The sequence below is a fragment of the Haliotis rufescens genome, unplaced genomic scaffold, assembly GCF_023055435.1.
Source record: "Haliotis rufescens isolate VD_foot unplaced genomic scaffold, xgHalRufe1.0.p SCAF_40, whole genome shotgun sequence".
In the NCBI taxonomy this organism is placed as follows: Eukaryota; Metazoa; Mollusca; class Gastropoda; order Lepetellida; family Haliotidae; genus Haliotis; species Haliotis rufescens.
In genome coordinates, this window is record NW_025964113.1 from 1,055,503 (window position 1) to 1,082,416 (window position 26,914).

Below are 26,914 nucleotides of genomic sequence, written 5' to 3' on the forward strand. Positions count from 1 at the left end.
AGTGATTGATATCATGAGCATCTATGACATGCATCAACCAAGTCAGCGAGTCTGACCACCCGATCCCGTTAGTCGCCTCTTACGACAAGCATACCGGGGGGTCGTCTTATACGTCTTATACGTGGGGTCGCCTTATACACAGCGATATACGGTAGTCGCCTTTTACGGCAAGCATGGGTTGCTGAAGACCTATTCTACCCAAGATGTTCACAGGTTGGTTATTAAAGGTAGAGGGTGCTCCTGGATGGGGCATACATAGGAATTGTGAAGCCCAGGTAGTTCAATCTCTCCTGTGGTGTCTACTTATGTTTATGTCCTGTGCATTGTCATTATGATCATTTTCTGTGGTCATGTGTTGGCAATCTTGCTGCAAGACATATGTCACCATGATGAAAACAGTTCTGAGCTACAAAGCATGAATGGTACCTGGTACACACATGTATCTTACATGAAGATGTTCAGTGTTGGTAACTGGCGTAGTTCTGAACTGAAATGGTTCAAGGTTTGGGACGTGACTAAGTACATTTCAGTGCAGATTATGATAATTGCCTTGGTGAATGCCACGGAGTAAGACACATTGTTTTTTTGTTTATAACTGGCTTGACGAGGTTCTGGAAGATAAGCCACACACAGAAAACCTGGCGGTCAACACTGACTAATACCATCTCATTACTGTTATGAGGGGAAAATGAATTCCATACAATCTCCTTCAAGTTCTTTACATTAATGTGATCATGAACAACATAACACTTCTCTGGTGAAAAAACTTTTTATATATCAATGTAGGTAAATATGAATGTATATATATTCTCATATACCCTTGTAAGTAAATTGTGTATTCAAAAATTGGAGCACATGGCATATTCAGATTGTGAACAGTGAACACATTGCATATACAGATAGTGAACAGTGAACACAGTTGTCAGGGCATTCATTTGTCAGGACACTCATTGGTCAGAGTGCTCATTGGTCAGAGTGCTCATTGGTTAGGGTGCTCATTGGTCAAGGCACTCATTGGTCAGAGCGCTCATTGGTCAGAGCGCTGATTGTTCAGAGTGCTGATTGTTCAGAGCGCTCATTGTTCAGAGCGCTCCCTGTTCAGAGCGCTCAATGTTCAGAGCGCTCAATGTTCAGAGCGCTCAATGTTCAGAGCACACATTGTTGGGCCACCGTGCCGTATTCACAAGTGATTGAGGAACGTAGTGTATATAAATTAAAGCATTGACAATGTGTTCATATATGCAACAGAATTAATTAAGCTGACATTCAAGACACTGACTGCTCTCAAACATGTAAAACACTTTCCAGGCATTTTGACAAAACAGTCAACAATGTGCAACATTATTTCAGTGTTTCTAATGCCTAAAATGGCATTACCATGGTTTACACATGTACACATTACCTTATTAAAAGGTAAGATAGAACATAACAGCTGCAAAAATATGAATATTTGCAAAGACAATTTGACACCAGTTAAGAACATGAACAATGTGAAACTTTATGCAGTAATTGAATTGTTACGTATATCACTCTTGTAGATCCTGCAGGGTACACTGGTGTGTGGTACATTTACATTGCTACAAGATCTGAAATCATAGTAATGAGAGTCTTAATATTAACACCAAATGTGACCCTCATTTTGTTGTGTTTTGTGAGCATTTTAGATATTGTCAGATTGAGGATCAGTCTACTATATGAACGACCTGTGAAGAATGATTCCTAAACATGAACATAGTGTAAATGTATATTGACTTTGATATCATTTTGATTATAAATGTGTTTGTGTATTGTTCAAGACCGGCCTATTTCATAGGCGGATCCAGACAGAGAGAGAGAGTGTGTGTTCGTGCCTGCGTACGTGCGTGTGTGCGTGCTTGCGTGCTTGCTTGCGTGCGTGCGTGCGTGCGTGTGTGTTGTAGGAAGTAAACTTGACTGAGAGAGGATTTTGATATTTGGACCCTTCCCTTTTAAAAATGCTGGATCCGCCCTAGTACTTTGTGGTGGAAAAGAATCACATAATATTAAACACAGCTTAAGTGCTTCAGTGTAGTGAGTTTTCAGGTTATGTGCTGATGTCAGCAATATTATAACAGCATCACCACAAGGGCTTCACACACACACAATGATAGTGGGCAGTCAAACCTGCATCTCAGCATGAGTGTATTCGCAAAGCACCAGGTTGCCCCAGGTCTCCACAGTGGTAAGTTACATTCCATCAGGAATGTTTTATCAAACACAAGTATATAAGTTGATGAGATTGTCACCCAGCATTACTGCTACCTAAAGTGTCAACATCACCAGAAGCACATGTGACTCCTTACTCTCTAACATCTGACCATATATCATAGATCTATGTGTAAAATATATCAAGGCTGCAAAAAAGCTATTGGATCCAAAGTTATATAATTGCATTGAAGAGAAAAAGGCTCCCAAGGGAGATAACTCTTCAAGCATACAGTTTGCAAGTTAAAACTGCAAAGTGAGCAGAGGTGAGGTGAAGTGAAATGGGGTTTAACATTGCGCTCAGTCATATAGCGACATGCATGTGTGTGTTTGTCTGTATGGCTGCTTGTACTATCTTGTGGATAAAACAAGGACCAGTCGATTCGGAGTCAGTACATTGTGTCTACGTGAGGTATCAATGTTTAACTGCAGCATGGTATCTCAGTGGGCTCTCACTATAAAACTGCCATTCGTCCAGTCTAGCACAAGGGTGTACACACGCAGGCACGCACGCACACACACACAGGGTCACTATATAAATGCAATAATTTTGAACGCAACCTTAAACCTCATTTCACCTCTCCTTATGATGGAGAAAACACTAAAGCAGCAGTCCATCTTATAGAAAATCCAATAAGAACTTGTTACATAGCTGACAGATCACGGATCAACTGGGACAAATCTGGTATTGAAACCCTTAATCAGGAGATCCTGATATTACTAATAAAAGACAGTAATTTGTGGCAGATCAACACACCCTCGCCCTCACCCAAACCCCCACCCTCAACCCCAACCCTCACTCAAACCCCCACCCTCAACCCCACTCCCACCCCCATGTACAAACAGCAACAAATAACACGACATTAACATAGCAGTATTTTTCAACACTGACAAATAGGAAATAGGTTTTCATAACATTAACTGACAAAATTTCTTATAAATATAATTGACAGAAAGAAAAACTGTTGTATTGCCTTAAATTGTTAACTTATGTTTAAAAAAACAGTTTGGTAAACATGAACACAATAATGAAGTAAGTATGGTGGATTGTTTACACTTTTGTATATATAAATCCATGAAAAATGAGCAAATGAGATGTTTCAGTTGACCATCCAACTGAGCCGGTCTTGTCTTATCACAAAGCTTGAAACCCTGGAAGGGCAGAAAATGCCTCGCCATCTAAAAAATAAACAGTAGGTTGGTGAATGAGTGAATGTATTTTAATGCCATTCAACAATATCCTAGTGTGGATATATAAATCAAGTTGGGACCAGACAAGACATCTGAAGTCACAGGGCTGAGTAGGCTTACTTACATTTTATAGAAAATGTCCATAAAAGGGATTTAACCTGGGGCAAGTTAGCAGTCCCAGGATGTTTGAGTCACACCACCTTGTTTAATATCTCTAAGGGATATCGCTACAGTGGAATTGCATCACAGTGCTTTACAAACCATTGTGATGTCATCAGATACCATAAAGTCACAATCAAACTACATCACCAATCTCTCCCATTGAAGCTGGTTAGCTGTACCTGTTACACTGAAGACACAGGTTATTACAGTACCTGTTACACTGAAGACACAGGTTATTACAGTACCTGTTACACTGAAGACACAGGTTATTACAGTACCTATTACACTGAAGACACAGGTTATTGCAGTACCTGTTACACTGAAGACACAGGTTATTACAGTACCTGTTACACTGAAGACACAGGTTATTACAGTACCTGTTACACTGAAGACACAGGTTATTACAGTACCTGTTACACTGAAGACAGGCTATTACAGTACCTGTTACACTGAAGACACAGGTTATTACAGTATCTGTTACACTGAAGACACAGGTTATTACAGTATCTGTTACACTGAAGACACAGGTTATTACAGTACGTGTTACACTGAAGACACAGGTTATTACAGTACCTGTTACACTGAAGACACAGGTTATTACAGTACCTGTTACACTGAAGACACAGGTTATTACAGTATCTGTTACACTGAAGACACAGGTTATTACAGTACGTGTTACACTGAAGACACAGGTTATTACAGTACCTGTTACACTGAAGACACAGGTTATTACAGTACCTGTTACACTGAAGACACAGGTTATTACAGTACCTGTTACACTGAAGTCAGTTTATTACAGTATTTTAACTGAACAAGTTGAAAGAATGATGATCACTGTGGTCTGCAAAGCATTCTGATGCAATTTCGTTTCAGCAATTCCTCCAAGGAGATATAACTTGAGCTCACCCAAATGATATCTTCTGTGGAAGCCAATCTTGAAAGACAAATGCCCTTCTTAGGGGCCGAGCTAATACTATTCAGGAGGCGGACAGAATTATTGTTATAGATCAATCACTGCTTGACTGTGTTTTTCTCTGACAAAGTCCAAAGTTACAAAATAAAAATCTTTGCTCCCCTCTCCCCTCCTGAATATCCAATGATTGGTCCTTTATTGGAAACATGAAACATCAATACTCACTGAGCTGGTCATCGGACACGCTGAACCTACTGTCGGAGGTAATGACCTTCGCCTCTGCAGCCCAAGAAGGTGCCATCCAAGTCTGCCACTGGTGGTGATCAAAGAGTAATATTGTGAGACATTAAAGAATCTAGCTATCTGATTGGCTGGTAGTATTCTTGGTAAATGTTTTAGAATTCGGCTGGGAAGTCTATACGGATATCATAATGTAACACTTGTCATACCATAACTGATGCGTTCATGCTTTGTGTTACCATATTTTGCGTCCAATGCCTGTCACAAAATGGATAAAATTGTCACACACAAACATGACCGTGGAAATATGTAGACAAACTGTCTTGGCCTTGTCAAATGAAAAAAATGTTTTCATTCTTTTCAACATTTTGTTGACACCTTGTTGACACCCCTTGTTATTTGGACCTACCTTGTCCTCACCTTGTTTTACACATGTCATTTTGACATAGAAGGACTTGGGAGTTGTTTTACCCTTGCCATTTTGACATAGAAGGACTTGGGAGTTGTTTTACCCTTGCCATTTTGACATAGAATGACTTAGGAGTTGTTTTACCCTTGCCATTTTGACATAGAATGACTTAGGAGTTGTTTTACCCTTGTCATTTTGACATAGAAGGACTTGGGAGTTGTTTTACCCTTGTCATTTTGACATAGAAGGACTTGGGAGTTGTTTTACCCTTGCCATTTTGACATAGAAGGACTTGGGAGTTGTTTTACCCTTGCCATTTTGACATAGAATGACTTAGGAGTTGTTTTACCCTTGCCATTTTGACATAGAAGGACTTGGGAGTTGTTTTACCCTTGTCATCTTGACATAGAAGGACTTGGGAGTTGTTTTACCCTTGTCATCTTGACATAGAAGGACTTGGGAGTTGTTTTACCCTTGTCATTTTGACATAGAAGGACTTGGGAGTTGTTTTACCCTTGCCATTTTGACATAGAAGGACTTGGGAGTTGTTTTACCCTTGCCATTTTGACATAGAAGGACTTGGGAGTTGTTTTACCCTTGTCATCTTGACATAGAAGGACTTGGGAGTTGTTTTACCCTTGCCATTTTGACATAGAATGACTTAGGAGTTGTTTTACCCTTGCCATTTTGACATAGAAGGACTTGGGAGTTGTTTTACCCTTGTCATCTTGACATAGAAGGACTTGGGAGTTGTTTTACCCTTGCCATTTTGACATAGAATGACTTAGGAGTTGTTTTACCCTTGCCATTTTGACATAGAAGGACTTGGGAGTTGTTTTACCCTTGCCATTTTGACATAGAATGACTTAGGAGTTGTTTTACCCTTGTCATTTTGACATAGAAGGACTTGGGAGTTGTTTTACCCTTGTCATCTTGACATAGAAAGACTTGGGAGTTGTTTTACCCTTGCCATTTTGATTTGTAGTTTGGACATATATTCTAGAAGTGCCATATATTTTATACGGTTATGTGCAAGAAAAGGACTTATGAAAAGGACACATGTATTTTCTTGTCAGTATGCAAATGAAGACAACACCATGTGTATATACTGAAAACAACTGGAGAAACTGATCAAAAATTGTATTTAGACACAAGTCCATTTTTAATGTAAATTATTTCTATTTTGACATCAGGTGGCTTTCACTTTTAACCAATAGTTTTCAAAATAATCAATTTCACTTTTGTTTTATTAGTCTACACTTTCAGCTGTTACTGATTTCATTCAACATTTTAATAAACCTTTATATTAAGAAAGCAAATACTCTCCTAAACTATCATTCATTGTAGGTTGTAACTAAAATGTCAGTTACTGACTTTGTTGAATGAAAAGCTGGGTTTGGAACAGAACACTGGTTTGGTAGTCAAAACAAGTTGATCTGATTTAAAAAGTGTCGTAACAAGATGTGATCTGGGTCAATACAAAGCCATGACAAGGCCAAAACAATGCCATGACTAAATTCTAATATTATGACATTTAAACAAATTGTATGATAACTGTACAATAGAAACAAAGAAATATTTAATGCATCTGCATTTAAAGAAATTTAAGAAATTATTTGTTGAATGGCCTTGACCTTGGCAAGGATGTTTGCAGTTGTTGAAAAATTGATTCCCTATATAAATTATCAGAGTTGGTCAAACTACTGCCGAACAACTGTCGAAAAACTGTCTATCAACTTTGAACAACTGTCGAACAACTGTAAAACATCTTTGAACAACTGCCGAACAACTGTCGAACAACTTTGTTCTCAAGGTGTACAAGCGCATTCAGCTCGTAAAATGCAGTACACCCTCTAGTGACACAAAGAACTCTGGTGATACAAGAATCTATTCCATACTTATGTATGTGTATATCATATATATGCATTATATACTTCTACAGTAAACTCCACTCACTTTAGTGTTTCTCTTGGGGAGCAGGCACGGTACTGGGTGGTTGATTCTCACTATAGAGTTGTTGCTCAGGGTGATTATGATCTCAAGGCCATACCTACACTGAAAGAAGACATGACATACAGAAAACTGTGGAGGACTGTTATACCCCTGACAATTCAGACAGTTCCAGAGGACTATCTATGCAACTCAGCCTAACAATCTAATTTCTAATCAACTATTGACTACGTGTATCTAGCCAGAGTCACCTCATCTGCCACCTGGACATCAATATAGGTACAACTGACCATGCACAGGGAACACCTGACACACATCAGAGCTCCAGATAAGCTTTTGGTGCTGTGGGTATTTTACCCATGCATTTTAAAATCATTGGGTATCAGTAATTCTATCTGCGTATTCAAATTTCTGTTACCCACTAGTTTTTACACATGTGGGTATTTAAGTTAAATATTTAAAAACACTATTCCTCTAGTCCCTGCAAACTGGTGTCGTGTGGGTTCGAGAGCTTTATAGGACTCAAAAATACCACGATACTTCCACAAGAAAGTGTGATGGCAAATGATCATGATGTAACTGTCATCGTGGAGTTTGGCAAGGTTGACAGAATGCCCCTTTATAATTTAAATATAAGTTGCTGATTTGCTAATCGAATACGCAGGGTTACTTCACAATATTTTGATGATACGCACAAGTTTTATTTTTGTAGCGTATCTGTAATGTTCGTTGCGTATTTGATACGCTTGGATTATATTTTACTGTGTATTTCTGCATTTCTGATGCGTATTTCACGCAGATACGCAGCTTATCTGGAGCTCTGCACATACACCAGGTACATACACCTGACACACATACACCTGGTACATACACCTGACACACATACACCAGGTACATACACCTGACACACATACACCAGGTACATACACCAAGTACATACACCAGGTACATACACCAAGTACATATACCTAACACACATACACCTGACACACATACACCAGGTACATACACCTGACACACATACACCAGGTACATACACCTGACACACATACACCAGGTACATACACCTGACACACATATACCAGGTACATACACCAGGGACATACACCTGACCATGCACGGGGTACACCTGACACACATACACCAGGTACATACACCTGACCCATCTTCTCGAGGCAAGAGAGTTAACTGACTTTAAAAGTCCATTTTCCACCCTTGCCGAACTAGGCTGGAATTCCTGGGCTCGATCAGAACGCCACCAGTGGTTATTAAGAGTTATGTCCCTTCTAAACCTCTCCCATTGACCAATCAGATTCCACCTCTCGTATCACTTGCATTTGATTCAAACTAAATGGCCGCGCCCAGTCAAGGCGATCTGATTGATAATCAAGATCTATATTGTGTTAAAATGGGTCTTACAGCGCAAAGTGCATCAAATCACATGAGCACCTTGATTAAAATCATGAAAAGATTTGGAAAATATCTGTTAACAACAAGTTGGCGGTGCACATGCTTTGCAAATCCTGCAATCGATCAAAATCAGCATGACAGTTTACAACAAACCGGATTTTGATTTCGTTGCGCGAATTTGAGTGGACTATGCATAGACTTGTTAGCACAGCCAAAATGTAACTCCATAATACCAGCCTAGTTTGGCAAGGGTGAAAACTGAAGTTTTATAGTCAGTTAACAACTCTCTTGCCTCAGGTACATATACCTGACACACATACACCTGACACACATACACCTGACACACATACACCTGACACACATACACCAGGTACATACACCTGACCATGCGTGGGGTACACCTGACACACATACACCTGACACACATACACCAGGTACATACACCTGACACACATATACTAGGTGCATACACCTGGGACATACACCTGACCATGCACGGGGTACACCTGACACACATACACCAGGTACATACACCTGACACACATATACCAGGTACATACACCTGGGACATACACCTGACCATCAAGGTAGGTACACCTGACCATCCAGGTAGGTACACATGACCTTCCAGGTAGGTATTCATGACCATCCAGGTAGTTACACCTGACCATCCAGGTAGGTACACCTGACCATCCAGGTAGGTACACCTGACCATCCAGGTGGTAACACCTGACCATCCAGGTAGGTACACCTGACCATCCAGGTAGGTACACCTGACCATACAGGTAGGTACACATGACCATCCAGGTAGGTACACCTGACCATCCAGGTAGGTACACCTGACCATCCAGGTAGATTCACCTGACCATCGAGGTAAGTACACCTGACATTCCAGGTAGGTACGCCTGACCATCCAGGTAGGTACGCCTGACCATCCAGGTAGGTACGCCTGACCATCCAGGTAGGTACACCTGACCATCCAGGTAGATTCACCTGACCATCCAGGTAGGTACACCTGACCATCCAGGTAGGTACGCCTGACCATCCAGGTAGGTACACCTCACCATCCAGGTAGGTACACATGACCATCCAGGTAGGTACGCCTGACCATCCACGTAGGTACACATGACCATCCAGGTAGGTACGCCTGACCATCCATGTAGGTACACCTGACCATCCACGTAGGTATGCCTGACCATCAAGCTATGCATGACTGACTTGACACCACACCTACCTCTATGTGCTGCCCCTTGATGGAGGGAGGTAGATCTTGCCCATCTTTAGATTTAAGTGGTATCAAAATGTTATCAAGGACTCTGAAAGAAAAAGGTAAACCGATATTAAATGGTTTTTTCATAATGAACGCTTTGAGACATAAAGCTAACAAGTACTTGTTTACTCATGTTTATCACCGTGAATGAGTGAGGTTTTACTATGCTTTTAGCATGTTTGTTTGTTTGTTTGTTTGTCGTTTAACTCCGCACTCAGCAATATTCCAGCTATATGACGGCGGTCTGTAAATAATCGAAGCTGGAGCATCGAGCCATGCAACTGGGATATGATGACATGTATCAACCAAGTCAGAGAGCCTGACCACCAGCTTCCATTAGTCACCTCTGACGACAAGCGGGGGAATGGGTGGCCCCGTTGTCTAAGGCGCCACACTTCACACTACAGAGTTGCGTCCCTTTGACTTAACCCATCACGATCCAGGTTAGAATAGGTCTTCAGCAACCCATGCCTGCCGTAACAGGCACCTATGCTTGTCGTAAGAGGCGACTATAGGCATCGGGTGGTCAGACTCACTGACTTGGTTGATGCATATCATCATATCCCAATTGCATAGATCAACGTTCATGACGTCAATGACAAGACTGTCTGGTCCAGACGCGATTATTTTTAGACCACCTTCATATAGTTGGTATATTGCAGGGTGCGGTGTTAAAAATGAACAAACAAAATCATACCTGTCTGTCTTAAGATCTGATAACTCTCCTATAGGAGTTGTCCTCTATATATCCAGGGCTAGCAATTCGGTTAACCAACACTATCCACATTCAGAGCGGCATATCTGATTTCTATATCCCAAAAACACAAACAGGTAAAAGCTAAAAAGGCTGCACTATATACAGTGATTATTTTGTAAACCCTGTGATTTCTGACTGTCTTCTACACCAAAAAGAGTGTACTGTCAAGGGAACATTGTGTTTTGGGAGTTCTTTCGTTTGCTAAGATTGAATTATCTATCAAATTGGTCAAGAAAAATGACACTGAAGTTTAGAAATTTTCAGATATTAATGAGCTGACATCTGACTGGCTCAGGACACACATCCATCATTTTGAATGGGCGTTTAAAGTTGGTTAAAGGGCAAGTTCACACGGAAATGAACCAATTTTTCTTGTACTTTTTCCACATTAAAAGTGTTAACATAGAAGTGTCATAGACAAAAATATAAAAACATCATATTTAATTAACATATTTTTTGCATTAAAACGATTTATATTTTTCACATTTACCAAGTGTTCTATTTCCATAACAAAAACACCATGGCTTATGCCCCTTGCAATATGACGTCATTGGTGACAATTGATAAACATTATGACGTCATCATGCTTTGTTAGAGCCGCTTCACGTGGTGTAGGTACAGTTTTGTGATTCTAGCGTCTCAGATGCCAGTCAGAATTGTGTAATGCTGAGTCACCACTGCGCCGGAGTGTGTCGTAGACCATGTTGTTTTACCGCAAACTGGTCCTTGATATCTTTTGCGTTGAGAATAGACAGGGACCCAGTTGAATTGGCACCAATTACGTCATAATCTAAGGGGGATAACTCAGGCCTATTTCGCTCGTAAAACGAAGGCCTCATAACGACATATCATTTTAACACTATTGTGAGCTTCCTACTTTCACTGTGAAAAAAAATGAGCGTATATTTTCAAACACAGATACTAACTAATTCTAAAATTGCGTTTTGTTTAGAAAAAGAAAGAAAGTGATTTTTGCGTGTACACTTCCCCTTTAAGTGTCACCTTACGTGACTTCCAATGGAGGGTGTTTCAGATCTTCACACAGAGATGTAGCAGATCAGTCATATATCTGACCATGATGAGATTGTAGCTTATTGTGTGCAACAGGCAGACTGTCTGTGTCACTCGCCACATCAGAAAAGTCTCCTTAAACCTAGGCAACCCAGTGACCAACTTCATATAAAAATCACCTGGTGAGAACTGATGGATCCATCCCTGACGAATTCCCTCCTGTTTCCATGACAACCAGAGGCCCCCCTTCTGGTTGAATGTACGTCTTCTGCTGCATTCGTCGGATTCTGGGTGACAGTTTCTCCAGTGGAACATCTTTCTTGCAGATGAAGAGGATATCTCTCAGCAGCTGCGGATGCAAAACCACCCTCACCAGTTAAGTATACCCAAGTCATGAAGCAACTGTGAGTCATGGTCTATCACTAAATTCATAAGGCGAGAAGAAGCTACTGTTAGAGAAACATAAATACCACGTGAAACAGGGAGGTGAGGTGAGGTGAGATGGGGTTTAACATTGCGATTATTGCACTTATATAGCAACGTGCATGTACATGTGTGTGTGTGTGGGGGGGGGGCTGCTTGTACTAGTCCGGACTGATGTTGATTTATAGTGCTCGCCCACTGAGATACCATGCCGCAGTTTAACCTGAATACCCCATTCAGACACAGTATACCGACTCCGAGCCAACTAGTCCTTGTTTTAGCCCCTTAATGCTGAGCGCCAGACAGGGTAACAACAAGTACCATCTTTTAACGTCTTTTGTATAACGTGTCAAGGGATCAAACCCCCAACCTTCCGCTCTCCGAACGCTCTACCACTAGACCACGGATGTGTCAACTTGATGTTGGAGGAAAGTGAATACTGGTCGTAGACATTTACCACCATGAAAGATACTCATGCGAATCTAGAATTTGAACACAGTATCATAGGTTTCTGGCACACCTAAGGGACACAACTCTGCACAACAACTGCAGAGCCTTAGACCATTTAGCCATCTGTCCCCCCAACAAAGAATGGGCAATTGTAAAGACCTGGATCAGGTTATTATTAATGAACACTGTATCTACTCAGCTACCCCCAAGCAATGGAATGTAAAAGAACACTGACTCATTTGTGCTTTTAGAAAGTTGTTCTTTACGGCTTTTAGAAGGTGATCCTTACGGCTTATCTGATGATCCTACCAAGAATGTAGGGCTTGGACAAGTAACTCGAGTACCCGGGTCGGGTGTGTACTGAGTAGGACCCGGTACCCACAGGACTACCTGCACCCGTGGTAAGTCACGTGATATATTGTTTAATGACAAAAATTATCTAGAACTCTATGGTAACACTACAAGTCACTAATGTTCCCATTTCTTTCTGACTGTGCACCCATTCCTTCCGATTTTTCATATGGTTGAATAAAGATATAATTGAATTCAACTTCAGTGTATGAATGACCAGATTATTTTAATACACATATCTAAAAACGTTTTGCCAGGTCTATGCTAAAAATGTTCCCAATCGGACATTTTGAGACATCTCCTGAGACCTACAGTGGGTACCCGGGTAGGGTCGGGTAATAGGGAAGTGGGTACCTGGGTAGTAAATTTGGACTAGTCCCAGCCCCACAAGAAAGGTTCAACAAACATGACTCAATTTAGTAATCGGATATTCCTTGTTAAGATTGATTTATTGATTGTTTGTAGCTAAAGCCTCACTCAGCAATGTTCCAGCTGAATGACAGTGGTTTGTAAATAATTGAGTCTGGACATCATGAGCATCAATTGAGATACGATGACATGCATCAACCAAGTCACCGAGCCACACCACCCAATCCCGTTAGTCGCCTTTTATGACAAGCATGGGATGCTGAAGACCTTCATCTCATCCAACACCTACCTTGATCTTGAATGCGCTGATTGTTGTGGATGTTTCGTTAGTGATGATCATCCGTAGCTTCATCTTGTCTCCTGATACTGGGTGTGTGTCCACTAGTCTACAGGTACAGAGGGAATTTGGGGTAAACTCTAAACAGTATTTCAGTTATATGTTCTGCTTATGCTGTGAAGAAAACCCAGCGTGTTGCAGGTCATAAACATCGGCCAGTATGTTAAAACCCAAAGACAGGTTTGGTTCTGACAAACCACAATTATAATTGAATTAATTTTGGATCCTGGCATCTACAAGGGCTACAACTCTGCACAGTGCATTGTCTGAGACCATGTGCCCAACATGGGTGTGGAAATGAGTAACAAGATTCCATCTACTCATTCACACTACAGCATGCTACATATGCACACATCTACTGACCAACTATTAAAATTAAATTGCACACCACAGACACAAACCGTTTTTAGCTTTCCAATTTCTTCATATATAAGAAAACACGAACCCAGAACTGTCATGTTAAATCATGATGGTTCTGAGTGAAAGACCAAGGTTGCATCAGCTCCCATGAGTGAGTAGGCTGGGTCTAACACTGCATTGAACACTACTTCAGTTATATCATAGCTTGTCGTCTTTATGTAGGACGAAAGCCCAAAGTGATTCGGATTTGAGATGTTTACCATTTTGGTGAAATCCATGAGCACAGGAATGGCGCTAGCAAACCAAGAATCTTAATGATGGTGAATCTTGAATTCAAATTCACAATGGAAGGATTCTGACATACCTAAGGGAGGTAAGTCTGCACAGCACCTTAGATGACCAGACCACCTAGTCTGTCTCACAGTCCCTGAACCACCTAATTTTCCTTTCTGCCCATCTCTTACATAATTGCTGCAGTCCTAAACGAAGCAAGGCTAGATTGTCCACAGGTTCTGAATCTCCAATCTCACTTGACCTCCTCTATATAAACAGAGTTGTTAACATCTATCTGTATTTTCAGAGGCTAAGCGTTGCTCTACCCAACACTATCCTATCATAACCACCTACCTACACTGATCTAAACTTGCTAACTCACCTTACAAGAAAATGGATAGACTTGCGAAATGGGAATTTACGGATGACATAATCCAGTTCTGTTGTTTTGTTTGCTTCTTCTCCCTTCAGCTTCATCTGTACAACAATGCCCTGTGTTGCCTGCAAGGGTCAAGGTCGACTGTCAAAGTATGCTGTGTCCCCATAGTAAACGTTCTTATCCATTATTCCGAGTAAGAGCTTTGAACACTATTTCAATTTTATCACAACATGTCATATTGATGTGGGAGGAAAGCCCAAACTGACACTCTACCACTAGACCATGGAGGCGGCCAGTGAGTTGTGGTGCCTTAGACGATTGGGCCACCCATGCCTCTACATCAGTTAGAGATATTAATAAGGAGACAGGAATTATGTGATCAACAATGGCTGATGCAGCTTACCTTTATGAAGAAGATTTGTTCAAATAAAAGTGTAAGTCAACAAGGGCTATCGAATGTGTATGTCAACTACAAAATACAAGTCCCAACTGAACACCGCTTACAGTCAGGTCAGAATCCGTGACAGAGGCTTGAATCCAGTAGTCCACCATACACGTCCATGTTGCATCACTCTCACTCTGTGCACTGAAGGTCCCTGGAACAAGAACCATTCATCATCTACTGAAGTGAGAAGATAAGGTTTGGTTTGTTTGTTGTTTAACGCCGCACTCAGCAATATTCCAGCTATATGACGGCGGTCTGTAAAATAATCGAGTCTGGACCAGACAATCCAGTGATTGACATCACGAGCATCGATCCACGCAATTGGGATCGATGACATGCATCAACCAAGTCAGCGAGCCTGACAACCCGATCCCGTTAGCCGCCTTCTACGACAAGCATAGTCTCCTATTACGGCAAGCATGGGTTGCTGAAGACCTACTTTACCCCGGATCTTCACGGATCGAGAAGATAAGGGAACACACTGAAGAAGAGTGAGCTAAAAGTAAAGTCATGGCGGCAGTATTCAAGCCATACTGTGACTAGAAAAGTATATTCATTTAAAAATCTGTGGAGAAAGGACAGTAAAATACCTAGAAACATATCACAGATTTGTAGGAGAACATTAATAAAGCAGTACTATAAAACACAAAATATACTTTAGGCTATAGATCAACAGCATCCATGTTAGGCTACCAAACTAGGATCCATGGGAACTTTTAGTACATCTGCTAACTGAATGGCATTGCACCTGCTTTACTCCATCCCTTAAGTTGCAGGCAATCGTCGGCAAGTTTAGATGGTAAAAAGAAATCAAGATAAAAAGTACCACAATTAAAACCTACGTAGACATGAACATACTTTGAATGATGTGATTCCCATTGCAAAAATAACATTTATGTTGTGAAATCATAATAAGCCACAAAGTGAACTGTTCGTAGATGGTGACCTCATTATGACAAACTGTTTGTAGATGATGTGTTCATATTGCCAAACAATCTGCTTGTCTGCAGGGTGTATTTGTAACCTTACACCTCCCTTTGTGAGGCCTAAAAGAAATAATGTTGAGGTTCCAATTATACTAAGTTCAAAATAGGGTAGGTTGGCATCCTTTGCATAAAACATACTGCAACTATGTTGGATAACTACAGTAGTGTTGTGTGTTCTTTGTTTGCTCGAGAACAGCCAATACCACTGAAAAAAGGTTAAAGTCAGCACCTTACATTAGGGTTGGTTAGGTAATTCTCATTTTTGTAGGCCTTACTGTTTCCTTCATTTCTTCCCTCACTCACGCATAGTCTTTCTGTCAGATGAAAGGATTTAAGAATAAACACAAATACATCATTTAAACTCAAATTTTAAATAATAAAACTTACCTGGTAAAACCTTTGGAAGCTTCATCATAAAGGGAAAAGTGTAGCTGCCAATTGCAAATGGCTCTGAAAGAAAAATGAGATCATAATCTTTCGATGTTTGAGATGTTTAATACTGCAGCTCTGGGAATGCCAACATCGTGTACTACTGACAAACAATAAGGGAACTGATGAAACAATACTGAAGGTGTAATGACATAAATGTCTGTCAAATTATTTTGCGCATGTAGATCAATTCTGATGTGTCCTCAAAGTTGGGCACACATGCACGACATGTTAATGGCGTTCTGACGATAAACTTAGAGCTACCCCAAGTTCATCTTCCCGAGGCAAGAGAGTTAACTGACTATAAAAGTCCAGTTTCCGCCCTTGTGGAACTAGGCTGGTATTATGGAGTTATATTTCAGATTCCACCCCTCGTATCACTTGCATTTGCTTCAAACAAAATGGCGGTGTCCGGTCAAGACGATCTGATCGATAATCAAGATATATACATGTACTGTAAAAGGGCCTTACTTCACAACGTGCATCAAATCATTTGAGCACCTTGATTAAAAACATGGAAAGATGTGGAAAATATCTGTTGATGCTAAGTTGACGGTACACAGGCTTTCCAAATCATGCAATCGACCGAAAGCTGCATGACAGTTTACGATCAGATGTCAATTTCATTACGCGATTTGATTGGACTATGCATAGCCTCGTTAGTCCAGCCAAAATATAACTCCATAATTCCAGCCTAGTTCGGCAAGAGTGGAAACTTGTCTTTTACAGTCAGTTAACTTCCTTGTATCTGGAAGATGATTCAACATTTGTGTTATCAGAACAGAACAGAACAGAGCTTTATCATGCTCAGGCCAAGATCCTCGGCATATGAGGTACAAAATGACAGCAAAACACACATTATAATAGCGGATATGTGGTTTGTTGCCAATGCCAGACTAAAACAGACAACAGACATGGTACTCTTCGTTCTGACAGTTCATATAGCTTCAACCTACAATGTTCTGCTTAAATCACATGTGTGGTAAAATGTACAATGCTTGATGCATGCATACATATCAAAGGGAGACCCAGGTCTAGCTGTTGAAGTGAGTGTTAGTAGAGATATTGTCTCAATCTAGTTCAGATGATCATTTACTGAAATATCTGAATATATTGGCTAGCAGTCAAACAAAGTAGTGTCTGAATGACTTGAATTAAATTTGCCAGATGTAGTTCCTACCCTTTAACATTATAAAGTGAAGCAGTACCACTCAGGGTATACATGGTTTTATTAATCCCACATATATATATGGTCATATGCATCCCATGTATATGTGATTTTATGCATCCCACGTATATCAGATTTTATCCATCCCACGTATATGTGGTTTTATGCATACCACATATATGTGGTTTTATGCATCCCACGCATGTGTGGTTTTATGCATCCCGCGTATATGTGGTTTATGCATCCCATGTACATGTGATATTATGCATCCCACATATTTGTGATTTTATGCTTCCCACATATATGTGGTTTTATGTATTCCACATAAGGTTTTAAACCACTCACTGGAGGAGCACAACGAATTTATCTTACGGATAAATCTGCCATTGTAAAAGAATTCAAACTAATTGGAAACTGACAAAAGAAACAGCTGAGGTCGACTTGTGCTGTGTCACGCAACTTTCATTGACTCGAATATAACATGCACAACCTGTCTTCTTTGTGGCGGGGTATAAGGGATTTATTCTCCCATGCAGAAATCTATTTCATCAAGGTCACATGAACCAATCAGATCTCAACATTCTGACATGGAAGTAAGATAATGTGTTATATGTTAGAAACACCCTGCAGGGTGATATTGACTTAACACTCGAGGTACTACCAACAAGCATGATGTACTTTACAAAACCCTGACCCATTATGCTTACTCCCTTCTTATCTAAACTGAAACATCCAACCTCAGCATGTGCACATACAGGATAGATACAAAAGAAATGGACACAACACACTGTAGTCAGGCAATTGTGTGATGCCCTGAACCTCAGTCACGACATATAGGTCCGTTCAGATAACAGTATTTAGTGATCAGAACTAAATGCCTTTATGTCAGGCTTAGCACTGCTGCTGTTATTATTACAGCTTAATACCTTCATTGTGTGCGTCTACGTGCTGGTTTGAATGGTGCCATCATCTCTGGCCGAGATCCGCTCTTGGCACGTCAGGTATAGGAGCGTTTGTTTATATTTACTATGTCATCTTGTAGCGTGGCATCAGCTCACATGGCACTTGCTCTCCAGCTTTCAGCCATGCAACACATATTTTATATTCTTGCATTCATCTGTAGTTTGTTGCACCAACCCTGTTACTCGTTACTAGTTATTCAAGCTTTGCAGTTGTCGATTTAGTGGAACTTCACTGGAGCATTATGTTTGTATATGATGATGTCGTCATGAATAAAATGTTGCAGATGGGCAGGGTGCTGGTGGACTGCATTATAAGTTACATTTGGCATCTTGGGATTCATCCCGAATTATAAATTATATAGGATAGGCTTGCCCGCAGGAACCAATTTATCCATTCTGCTTTGGCTTCAGCAGATGGCTTAGTGTCAGCTTTGAAGCAGATGATCAGCTTGGCAACAATAGTTGCCCTCGCTCATTATTTGGCAATGGTACTAGCCTGGCAGCGCTAGCTGCATAGCAACATGGGTTGCTTGACAACGGGTAGTTGCAGGGCAGCAGTCGCTGCATTGGTAATCAACATGGGTTGCTTGACAACGGGTAGTTGCAGGGCAGCGGTCGCTGCATTGGTAATCAACATGGGTTGCTTGACAACGGTAGTTGCAGGGCAGCGGTCGCTGCATTGGTAATCAACATGGGTTGCTTGACAACGGTAGTTGCAGGGCAGCAGTCGCTGCATTGGTAATCAACATGGGTTGCTTGACAACGGTAGTTGCAGGGCAGCGGTTGCTGCATTGGGTGGGCTTAACAGGAGTTAAGCACATTTTCCGCATTCCACCAGTACCTCCACATCCGCGACCATTTCATCCAAATAATATCACTTGTCTCAATGTCAAGTTCCGCTATCATGCATGATAACTGAGAATGGCCTAATGGGGACATATCCTTATATAATAAATTTGTAAGAAGATAAAATTTGCCTCAGCAAGAATCTGTGATAGGAGAATATTACCAACATTCTAGAATATCTAGTGTATCTTCATTATGTGATATGTAATATTATCTAATATGTTCAATACTCTGGAGCCATTGGTATTAATACAATAGCTTTGTTTTATTTCCAAGTCCATGGTATATATTGTATTACATGATATTACATATTACATAATGGAGATGTAAGACACTAGATATTCTAGCATGATAATACTCCTATTGTGAGCATTGTTGTGCATTGTTGTGCGTTCCTATATTAGTGACCCATTATCTTCACCTGGCCCATTATATTCACATCATAGTCACATCAATAATTGTACCAATATTCACAAGTATTAACATCATTTTTCATATCAATATTCACATCAATATCTACATCAATATTCACCCCAATATTTGCATCAATATTCATACCAATATTTACAAATACTCACATTCACACCAATATTTACATCAATATCTACACCTATATTCACACCACTATTCACACCAGTATTCACACCAGTTGTCGCACCAATATTCACAAATACTCACATTCACACCAATATTCACAAATACTCGCATTCATACCAATATTTACACCAATATTCACAAATACTCACATTCACACCAATATTTACACCAATATTCACAAATACTCAAATTCACACCAATATTCACACCAATATTCCCAAATACTCACATTCACACCAATATTCAAACCAATATTCACAAATACTCACATTCACACCAATATTCACACCAATATTCACAAATACTCACATTCACACCAATATTAAAAAAATACTCACATTCACACCAATATTTACACCAATATTCACAAATACTCACATTCACACCAATATTTTCATCACTATTCAAAAGTATTCACGTCATTATTCACATCAATATTCACACCTACATGCACACCAATATTCACAAATACTCACATTCACCATGTTCACACAAATATCCACACCAATATTCACAAATACTCACATTAACACCAATGTTCACATGTGATTCACATCAATATTCACAACTACATGCACACAAACATTCACACATGCACAACAGTATCCAACAATAAGATGTGGAGCATTGATATGCAGGTACCTTCAGCAAATGAGCAGTAAAAGTCACGATAACACTTTCCCACAATTGTCCAGCTTGTTTATCTATTATTATACATGCCTACGTTACGTACAGTATGATTGCAGGGACACTGAGGCATGTCAGCATTGACTTGTTTGTGCAGGTTCATTTTCCTGTGTTAATAATTACCCCCAGATTGGCCTCCAAAGTATGCCTAGATGAGGTCTCTTATACATTGTTGCCAAATGGGTTTAAAGTTTCGAGGGCAGACTAATCAGATTTCCTTTAGATTCTTTACAAATCTAATAACCAAGTTAACTAGTCCCAATCAATCACAATCCCTGTGGTGATTCCAGGTTAGATATAGTCCCCAGTAGGGCTGATCCCCAGTAGGGCTGGTCCCCAGTAGGACTGATCCTCAGTAGGGTGGGTCCCCAGTAGGACTGGTCCCAAGTAAGGCTGGTCCTCAGTAGGGCTGGTCCCCAGTAGGGCTGGTCCCCAGTAGGGCTGGTCCCTAGTAGGACTGGTCCCCAGTATGGCTGATTCCCAGTAGGGCTGGTCCCTAGTAGGGCTGGTCCCCAGTAGGGCTGGCACGAGTCCTAATTTACTTCCCAGGTACCCGACCCTACCCAGGTTACTGCTGTGGGTCTCAAGTTGGGTACAAAATGGCTGATTGAGAATTGTTTTACTGGAGCCCTGACAAAAACTACTTATATAGATACAGGTATAAAACTATCTGATAATGCATAAACTGAAGTTGACAGAAGTTACATCTTTACTCAAACGTCAGAAAGAAAGCATGCATAGTCAGAAATAAAAGCATCATTTAGCGACTTGTTGTGTAACCAAGGAGTTTGACTTATATCGTCATTAAACAAGTTATCACATGACTAACCATGGGTCCGGGTAGTCCTGTTGGTACCCATACCCGGGTCCCCGACCAGAGTACCTGGGATAGCCCAAGGCCCCAACAACCTGTGCTTGTTACATATTGAGGTGATTAAATGGTTGACTGTGTGTCCACATACCCCAATGGCATGGGGTGTTGCTCATGATATTAAACACTTTATTATTTACAGACTGGAATTTATAACTAGAATATGGATGGCTGATGTGTCAAACAACAGAAAAACAAACTTAAAATAAAATGTCCTTATGTTTCACAACATTGTACAATTTACTGACTGTTCATTATAGTTACTTGGATATTTGAGAGAGTGAGTAAGTGAGTTGGATTTAACGCCGCTTTTAACCGAACCGGGATTTGAACCCACAATCATAGGTTTCTGGCGTGCCCAGGGGACGCAACTTGCACAGCAAATCGCGGCACTTAGACGACTGGACTGGCCGTGCCCCCAGATATTTGAGAGAAATACTTTTACCCTGAAGCTTGAAATCAAAGACTTAGAGTGACTGAGTACCTGTGCTGCTGTAGAGATCCACGTTGTAGAAGTCGATGTAGTCCTTGGTTGCCTCCAGGGTGTTCTTGCCACCCTCCGACCGGTAGTCATAGTGAACTGGAACAACAACCAAACATTATATACTATTCAAAAGAAGTTAAACAACATCAGATTCTTTCATATATTTTATGTCGTGTAGTAATATGAAGGAATCGTGTGTTCAGGCCATGACAGATTAACTATAGAAATATGAAGGAATCGGGTGTTCATGCCATGACAGATTAACTATAGAAATATGAAGGAATCGGGTGTTCATGCCATGACAGATTAACTATAGAAGTATGAAGGAATCGGGTGTTCATGCCATGACAGATTAACTATAGAAATATGAAGGAATCGGGTGTTCATGCCATGACAGATTAACTATAGAAATATGAAGGAATCCGATGTTCATGCCATGACAGATTAACTATAGAAATATGAAGGAATCGGGTGTTTATGCCATGACAGATTAACTATAGAATTATGAAGGAATCGGGTGTTCATGCCATGTCAGATTAACTATAGAAATATGAAGGAATCGGGTGTTCATGCCATGACAGATTAACTATAGAAATATGAAGGAATCCGATGTTCATGCCATGACAGATTAACTATAGAAATATGAAGGAATCGGGTGTTCATGCCATGTCAGATTAACTATAGAAATATGAAGGAAGCGGGTGTTCATGCCATGACAGATTAACTATAGAAATATGAAGGAATCGGGTGTTCATGCCATGACAGATTAACTATAGAAATATGAAGGAATCGGATGTTCATGCCATGACAGATTAACTATAGAAATATGAAGGAATCGGGTGTTCATGCCATGTCAGATTAACTATAGAAATATGAAGGAGTCGGGTGTTCATGCCATGACAGATTAACTATAGAAATATGAAGGAATCCGATGTTCATGCCATGACAGATTAACTATAGAAATATGAAGGAATCGGGTGTTCATGCCATGACAGATTAACTATAGAAATATGAAGGAATCGGGTGTTCATGCCATGATAGATTAACTATAGAAATATGAAGGAATCCGATGTTCATGCCATGACAGATTAACTATAGAAATATGAAGGAATCGGGTGTTCATGCCATGACAGATTAACTATAGAAATATGAAGGAATCGGGTGTTCATGCCATGACAGATTAACTATAGAAATATGAAGGAATCGGGTGTTCATGCCATGACAGATTAACTATAGAAATATGAAGGAATCGGGTGTTCATGCCATGACAGATTAACTATAGAAATATGAAGGAATCGGGTGTTCATGCCATGATTGATTAACTATAGAAATATGAAGGAATCGGGTGTTCATGCCATGACAGATTAACTATAGAAATATGAAGGAATCGGGTGTTCATGCCATGACAGATTAACTGTAGAAATATGAAGGAATCGGGTGTTCATGCCATGACAGATTAACTATAGAAATATGAAGGAATCGGTTGTTCATGCCATGACAGATTAACTATAGAAATATGAAGGAATCGGGTGTTCATGCCATGACAGATTAACTATAGAAATATGAAGGAATCGGGTGTTCATGCCATGTCAGATTAACTATAGAAATATGAAGGAAGCGGGTGTTCATGCCATGACAGATTAACTATAGAAATATGAAGGAATCGGGTGTTCATGCCATGACAGATTAACTATAGAAATATGAAGGAATCCGATGTTCATGCCATGATTGATTAACTATAGAAATATGAAGGAATCAGGTGTTCATGCCATGACAGATTAACTATAGAAATATGAAGGAATCGGGTGTTCAGGCCATGACATATATTAACTATAGACAGAGCTCCAGATAAGCTTTTGGTGTTGTGGGTATTTTACCCATGCATTTTAAAATCATTGGGTATCAGTAATTCTATCTGGGTATTCAAATTTCTGTTACCCACCAGTTTTTCCACATGTGGGTATTTAAATAAATATTTAAAAACACTATTCATCTAGTCCCTGCAAACTGGTTTCAAGTGGGTTTGGGAGCTTTATAGGACTCAAAAATACCACGATACTTCCACAAGAAAGTGTGATGGCAAATGATCATGATGTAACTGTCATCGTGGAGTTTGGCAAGGTTGATTGAATGCCTGTTTATAATTTCAAAATAAGTTGCTGATTTGCTAATCGAATATGCAGGGTTACTTCACAATATTTTGATGATACGCACAAGTTTTATTTTTGTAGCGAATCTGTAATGTTCGTTGCGTATCTGATACGCTTGGATTTTTTTTACTGCGTATTTCTGCATTTCTGATGCGTATTTTACGCAGATACGCAGCTTATCTGGAGCTCTATATAGAAATATGAAGAAATCAGATGCTCATGCCATGCCAGATTAATCATAGTAATATGCAAGAATCGATTGTTCATGGCATAACAGATTAATCATAGTAATATGAAAGAATCAAGTGTTCTTTAACTTCTTTTTTAGTGTTTTTAACTTACAAAAGTAGAATATGTGTTTGACATGATGTCTCATATAGAAAGCATATATATTTTCCCAGTAACAATTATTGAAACAGTTTGGGTTTCACTGTCCTATGACAACAAGTTTTTCTTGACATGGTTTCAATGAGCACCCAAATTGCCAATATTTTCTGAGCTTATTACAGCAAATACAGTATAAGTTTGATATTTCAGATCAGGTTTGTTGGACAAAGTACAGTTACACACATCAGAGAGATGACACAACCCGACATACATGAATGAGTGGTACAGGACAAATGCAGGGCTGAGAGTGCACTGTCACCTGAAACAGTGACATGCGCATGGCTGCCAGCTGTGAGGTGAGGTGAAATTGGGTTTAACGTCGCGTCCAAGATTATTTCACTTATATAGCGACGTGCATGCACGTGTATGTGTGTGTGTGGCTGCTTGTACTAGTCCGGACTGATGCCGATTTATAGTGCTAGCTCACTGAGATACCATGCCGCAGTTTAACATGAATACCCCACTCAGACACAGTATACTGACTCCGAGCCGACCAGTCCTTGTTTTAGCCCCTTAATGCCGAGCGCCAGACACTGCCAGCTGTGTATGACGTGTACCCTGTGTGCAAAGGAAACTACCTGTCGGAAATATTAGGATCAGCCTGAGCATTTTGGCTCCCACTTTTCTCAAATGTGTCTTGAAATCTTTAACAAGTCTATTTGTCTACCAGTAGTGAAGTCCAGTTGCTAACATTCTACCATATCATGCTCATATATAATCCATGCATGATTATCATTACTGCATTCTTATATTTCTGAGTTCTTCCCTTTTTCCATCGGTATATTCCTAAGGAAGCCTCTATCGGTCATACACACAGTCCCTACTGACCCAGATATCAAATAATTGGAAATAGCAAAGAGGTCACGTACGATGAACCGTCCGCAAACTGTAAAAGATGCCCATGGTTTGAGCCAGTCAGATGGCAGCTGTCTGCATCAGTTCAGCATCATTATCAAAACATTGTGTGGCTATTATTATTTTAATTTGGAACTGCCCATTTATGTCCAACTTTATGCTGGACATGCTGTTCCGAATGCTTCAGTTTTCTACCATAAACACTGCCTTTTGCAGTTCAATGTTTCACTGTTACCAGATATTTCGATTATCCTTCCTGGTTTATTGAACTACGTATAAATATAACCAACATTCACAGAGCATGCATACTTTGGAAACTGGGCTGTGTAGCCTTGTGTGGCTAAAAAAGAGAAGGAAATTCCTTCATATCAAACTGTCTTGCTGCACACACAGATGATAACTGGTGATATATAGATAATCTCAACCGAGGGCCTTTTGATATCAAATATATCAACACAAGTTGATAAAAGTGGAAAGACTCTGAGGCTTGCTGAGGAGTTTTTCCACTTTTATCAACAAGTGTTGATATATTTGATATCAAAAGACAGGAGGGTGAGATTTTATTTATCATCTAACATCATTCTTCCAACTTTTTCAGTTTGCAGACTAATTATAAGCAGTGTCTAAGTGTAAAAATTACTGCTAACAGCTTCAGTAGCAGAGTCATTAGTGATGTCATTTGATGGTAACTAATGACGTCACAATGGTCTGCAAAGCATTGTGATGCAGTGTAGATATTGCTTGATCTCACCCAAGCGATATCTCCTGTGGGAGCCAGTTTTGGATGATAAAACTCACTAGCAACACTAATTAATCAGGAAATGTGTTAATCTGGAAATGGACTTGTCCAGATTAGTGAGGTTTGATAAGCCACTGACAGGGACAGTTGACTCTGCCATGACTACCTTTAGGATATATCTTTGATTAAATTTTTCTTCAAGTCAATATTTTTTGCAAATTCAGAGGTATCGAGGCATCTCATGCAATAATATACAAATAAAATATTAAATAAACCTGAATTGGGAAATTTTTAATTCCAGTTTCTACTTGTTTCTAGAGTCTGGTAATTTGAATCTGTGCATGTTCGTAAGTTCAGTACACTTCAGAACAACACACATGAATAACACCAATATATTGTCATAATTTACTAGCATCACACGACAATGTATAACACTAAATCTGATTTGTCATTTATCACACACATTTACAAATCAATTGTTTGATAGGCATTACTTAAAAGTTGACTGATGACAAAGTAGACACAATTTGTGGATAACAACTTCTTTATACTGTAAAGGCGACATTTCAGTATAGATCCTTATATTGCTGTATCAAGCAAGGTATAAGGATCTATACCGAAACATCGCCTCTACAGTATTAAAGAAGTTGTTATCCACAAATTGTGTCTACTTTGATTTACAATGTAATCAAGTTCCAATTCCCATGTGGATTTGTTTTTCCTCGGAGTATGTCACAAAATATAACACAACATACAACAGCAAAAGAAATGGTGATTCTCAGGACAATCACAAAAATATATCAATCTCATTAAAACCAGATCTTAGTTCT

General features: G+C 39.9%; 1 protein-coding gene across 1 annotated transcript in view; it reads right to left on the reverse strand.

The window, feature by feature from the left end:
• Positions 1-3,047: 3,047 nt before the first annotated feature.
• The window catches only part of LOC124138096, a 29,142-nt gene continuing 5,275 nt past the window's right edge, over positions 3,048-26,914 (reverse strand). The window contains exons 3-12 of the mRNA XM_046504633.2: positions 21,954-22,049; positions 16,297-16,359; positions 14,983-15,074; positions 14,482-14,600; positions 13,419-13,515; positions 11,716-11,885; positions 9,733-9,814; positions 7,095-7,193; positions 4,715-4,802; positions 3,048-3,402 (exon numbers count right to left, since the gene is read on the reverse strand). Of these exons, the coding sequence (XP_046360589.2) occupies positions 3,359-3,402; positions 4,715-4,802; positions 7,095-7,193; positions 9,733-9,814; positions 11,716-11,885; positions 13,419-13,515; positions 14,482-14,600; positions 14,983-15,074; positions 16,297-16,359; positions 21,954-22,049 (950 nt within the window). The 3' untranslated portion in view covers positions 3,048-3,358. The remainder of the gene's footprint in view (positions 3,403-4,714; positions 4,803-7,094; positions 7,194-9,732; positions 9,815-11,715; positions 11,886-13,418; positions 13,516-14,481; positions 14,601-14,982; positions 15,075-16,296; positions 16,360-21,953; positions 22,050-26,914) is intronic.